At 49.1% G+C, this 4904-nt stretch overlaps 1 protein-coding gene across 1 annotated transcript; it reads left to right on the top strand.

The window, feature by feature from the left end:
• Positions 1-310: 310 nt before the first annotated feature.
• LOC126293213 (uncharacterized PPE family protein PPE24-like) lies at positions 311-1477 on the top strand. Its single transcript, XM_049986336.1, has one exon. The coding sequence runs from the start codon at positions 311-313 to the stop codon at positions 1475-1477; it is 1167 nt and encodes a 388-aa protein (XP_049842293.1).
• The last annotated feature ends 3427 nt before the right edge of the window (positions 1478-4904 follow it).

Raw genomic sequence — 4904 nt, 5'->3', positions numbered from 1 at the left:
GTGTGTGTTTATTAACACACACACACACACACACACACACACACACACACACACACACACACACACACACACACTCGCGCGCAAACTATCACTTACACTGTTTGTTACTCTACAGGGATGTTGGGACAATATTGCTTCACAAAAAGTTTGAATAAAGTCAGAGGTGTTATACTTACTGTGATTATGCAGCCTCGTTGCTCACCCTTCTAGCCTGACCATGTGTAGCTCCTGTGGTTGCTTGCACCACGCCAAAACTTTGTCTTTATTTACTTTCAATATTTCTTCCTGGACCTGGCTTTTCGTTGTAGACATGATGCAGCCTCCAGCTTTCTGCTCTTTCAGTAGTATTCACAATTTTTACATACCATGGTCCAACCATCCTCCCATCCTCCATCACCCATCCTGCCAGCCGCCATCACCCATCCTGCCAGCCGCCATCACCCATCCTGCCAGCCGCCATCACCCATCCTGCCAGCCGCCATCACCCATCCTGCCAGCCGCCATCACCCATCCTGCCAGCCGCCATCACCCATCCTGCCAGCCGCCATCCTGCCAGCCGCCATCCTGCCAGCCGCCATCACCCATCCTGCCAGCCGCCATCCTGCCAGCCGCCATCCTGCCAGCCGCCATCCTGCCAGCCGCCATCCTGCCAGCCGCCATCCTGCCAGCCGCCATCCTGCCAGCCGCCATCCTGCCAGCCGCCATCCTGCCAGCCGCCATCCTGCCAGCCGCCATCCTGCCAGCCGCCATCCTGCCAGCCGCCATCCTGCCAGCCGCCATCCTGCCAGCCGCCATCCTGCCAGCCGCCATCCTGCCAGCCGCCATCCTGCCAGCCGCCATCCTGCCAGCCGCCATCCTGCCAGCCGCCATCCTGCCAGCCGCCATCCTGCCAGCCGCCATCCTGCCAGCCGCCATCCTGCCAGCCGCCATCCTGCCAGCCGCCATCCTGCCAGCCGCCATCCTGCCAGCCGCCATCCTGCCAGCCGCCATCCTGCCAGCCGCCATCCTGCCAGCCGCCATCCTGCCAGCCGCCATCCTGCCAGCCGCCATCCTGCCAGCCGCCATCCTGCCAGCCGCCATCCTGCCAGCCGCCATCCTGCCAGCCGCCATCCTGCCAGCCGCCATCCTGCCAGCCGCCATCCTGCCAGCCGCCATCCACCCAGCCGCCATCCACCCAGCCGCCATCCACCCAGCCGCCATCCACCCAGCCGCCATCCACCCAGCCGCCATCCACCCAGCCGCCATCCACCCAGCCGCCATCCACCCAGCCGCCATCCACCCAGCCGCCATCCACCCAGCCGCCATCCACCCAGCCGCCATCCACCCAGCCGCCATCCACCCAGCCGCCATCCTGCCAGCCACCATCCACCCAGCCGCCATCCTGCCAGCCACCATCCACCCAGCCGCCATCCTGCCAGCCACCATCCACCCAGCCGCCATCAGCCATTTTAGCATTACACAGAATTGCCTGCTATAAAAACAAGCAATTTAAAGCCAATCGCACCAGCATCTTTGTGGCCATCCTATCCTCCTCCTATCCTCCTCCTATCCTTAAGTCTGTAGTCATGGGTTTTCTCGATATATGGCTTCGATACATACCTTGTAGATGGTCATGTCATTTCTTTAGATACAGCTGGATCTGCCCACTATTTCTATTACATGAAGCTCCTCTCTTATCTCACTTTTTTTTACCTTCCAATTTGTATCCTCACATGTTTCGATGCACGAGGGTGTGTCTTTTTCATTTTCTACTCTTATCAGCTTTGCTACGTTGCCAAAAAGTGAGAGCGAGCCATCATCTAGCAACCAAGCTAATAGCCTGTCTGTAAGTAGTGACGGGGGAAATGCGTTAATAAATTTTTAATTCCTCACGTACCGCGCGTTTACTGTCGAAAGGGCTAATACGTCAATGGACGGCAGTTGCGAACAATACCAGCGACAGGTGTGTCGGCTGAATGCCCCTCTAGTTATACCTGCTCCGTGCACTCATAGTCAACTCGGCGTTCAGAGGCGAGACAAAACAGAGCCGCGCACGTGACAGCCGCCATTGTCTCAGTGCGGGGATCACTCACGGCGTTTCAATGCCGCCCCAGCACTGTCAACGCAAGGATTAACGAGCTGGCTGAAGTGATGACGGCCCGCATATTGTTTCATGTATATCACTCGGAAGGCGAGCAGAAATAAACCGGAATAATTCGAATCGTCGCGTCGGTGGCGTGATTAAGTACTCAATAACGTCCCCCCTCCACCCCCCCTACCCCCCCCCCCCCACACACACATACATACATACTACCCAGTCCTTTATGGACACTGCATTTCTAATCCTCAATCCATCTTCAGGTATGCACAAATATTTTTCTAACAAAAAGACTGAGCGAAAACCATTTCTGTACCAAGCAATACGGGTTCCACAAACAACAATAGTCTGAAATCCACTCTATTTTGCTCGCTGTGTAGGTTCTGTTTCTTACATAAATATCGATACGCATAGTAAACGCAGAGCAGAACCATGTATCGCACTGATCTCTCACGATTGATACATTATATTTGTATTGCTACATCACTCTGCCTGACAATCCTAGCAAAGTTACAAATTGTAAAAAGATATAGAAACGAAATCTGTGTGGCCAAGCGGTTCTAGACGCTTCAGTCTGGGACCGCTACGATCGCAGTTTCGAATCCTACCTAGGGCATGGATGTGTGTGATGTCCTTAGGTTAGTTAGGTTTAAGCAGTTGTAAGTTCTATGGGACTGATGACCTCAGATGTTGAGTCCCATAGTGCTCAGAGCCATTTGAACCATTTTTCACCTGATAATGGCAGCAGGTCCAACCCTGTTGTAATGAATGCCATATTGTTTGCTGTTTTGCAATACTGCAATTTTCATTTCTTTTTGCAAAGTTTAAAAGCTTATTCAACTTAAGGTCAAAGGAATGTTGCAAATCTGTTCATTTTGTTAAAGAACATTTTATGGTTAAATGCTTTGATTATCTGTAAAACACAGGTTATATATTTTTAAATAAACAGGTTGTGTGAAATTACATCGGTAGGTCCTCAGTTACACATTTTCCTCATTTCCATTAAGTACCCCGTATCAAAATGGCTCTGAGCACTATGGGGTTTCACCGTAAGGTTGAAAAAATGTTCCTCACCAAAACCAACACTTTGACGTTGGGAGAAAAAGCTCTTTTCTACTGGCTGTCTAAAGCATAATCCCTGCTCAGGAAACGTGTGTTCAGGCTGCTGCGTCAAAAAATGGGTCAATGGTTCTGAGCACTATGGATCTCAACATCTAAGGTCATCAGACCCCTAGACATAGAACTACTTAAACCTAACTAACCTAAGGACATCACACACATCCATGCCCGAGGCAGGATTCGAACCTGCGACTGTAGCGTACATTAATGATCTCTCATCAGTTACTCTGACAGAAGCAGAGTTCGTTTTGTTTGTAGATGACACAAGTACTGCAATAAATAGTATGTCGAGTGTAGTTCTAGAAAGATCTGCTAATGATATTTTCATGGATATTAATAAATGGTATAAAGCCAACTCACTGACATTAAACTTCGAAAAGACTCACTATATGCAATTCAGAACCTGTACAAGGTTTCCACCCAGCATATGCATAAAGTACGAAGAAGAGCAGATAGAAGATGTTGACAGTCTTAAATTCCTGGGATTACAACTTGGTAACAAATTCAGTTTGGAGGAGCACAACTCAGATACTATTAGTATCGTTATTCCAGCTTTAAAAAAATTAAAAAAAGGCGACATGTTCCACATCCACGAGGATCTCCTCAACATGGATCTATGGAACGAAAAACTAATCTTATCTAATCCAAGCAGTCGTGCGGTTCCAGACTGAAGCGCTTAGAACCGCTCGGCCACAGTGACTGGCTACCACGTATCAATTAATTTGTTTGGTAATCATTCTTGACAAGTCTTGGTGGCCAATTTTAGGAAGGTTCACTCAGATAGAGAGAGAGGAGACGCAGAAAGCAGAAAATACCGACGCCCGGGTCGATATCGTGTCCCTTTACTTCCTGAAGACGTTCGATGCTGTTCTACATTATACCGTAATTCACGAAATACAAGGGCACAGGAAATCAAAGCAGCTTTGTGACTGGGTTGAAGATTTTCTAGGAAACGCAACACAGCGTTTTATTCTTACGAAGATGAACAAGGAAAGAATGCTGCAGGTAAGTAAACCTTTCAGGGTATGAGGTTGTGGTCCACTAAACTCTTCTGTTCCCAAAGTTTTATCGAGAACTATGCTAGACACCTTTAGATGTAACTTAGTATTAGACAAAACTAATGACAACCGTCTATATAATGTTTTACCCACTGGTTGACTGCTGGTGGTGTCACGTATACCGAGGTGTGGCAGGAGACGGTAAGGAATTTACTTTTTTTTTCTTTATTGTGATTTCAGCGGCACAATCCGCCGCTCTTCAGCCGAGTGACTCTACAACTAAAACAAGAAGAAAATGATACATACAGAAGGAGATAAAAAAAGGGAACATAAAACAGAGTAAGGGGAGAAAATGAAAGTAAAATATACACTGACATGGAGACGTTCATGTCGCCTGGGCCCGTCGACACCGACATTGGACTCTGGATGACTGGAAACATGTTGCCTGGTGGGACGAGTCTCGATGGACTTGTACGGGTATGGAGACAACGAACGCATGGACCCTGCATGTCAGCAGGGGCTTGTTCAAGCTGGTGGAGGTTCTGTAAGAGTGTCTGCAGTTGGAGTGATACAGGACCCCTGATACACCTAGATACGACTCCAACATTTGACACATGCTTAAGCGTCCTGTCTTATCACCTGCATCCGTTCATGTCCATTGTGTATTCCGACGGACTTGGGCAATTTCAGCAGGATAATGCGACACCCCA

Source organism: Schistocerca gregaria, chromosome 10 (assembly GCF_023897955.1).
Source record: "Schistocerca gregaria isolate iqSchGreg1 chromosome 10, iqSchGreg1.2, whole genome shotgun sequence".
Classification (NCBI taxonomy): Eukaryota; Metazoa; Arthropoda; class Insecta; order Orthoptera; family Acrididae; genus Schistocerca; species Schistocerca gregaria.
The sequence above is the reverse complement of the archived record's forward strand: the minus strand, read 5'-3'. Positions and strand labels throughout refer to the sequence as shown.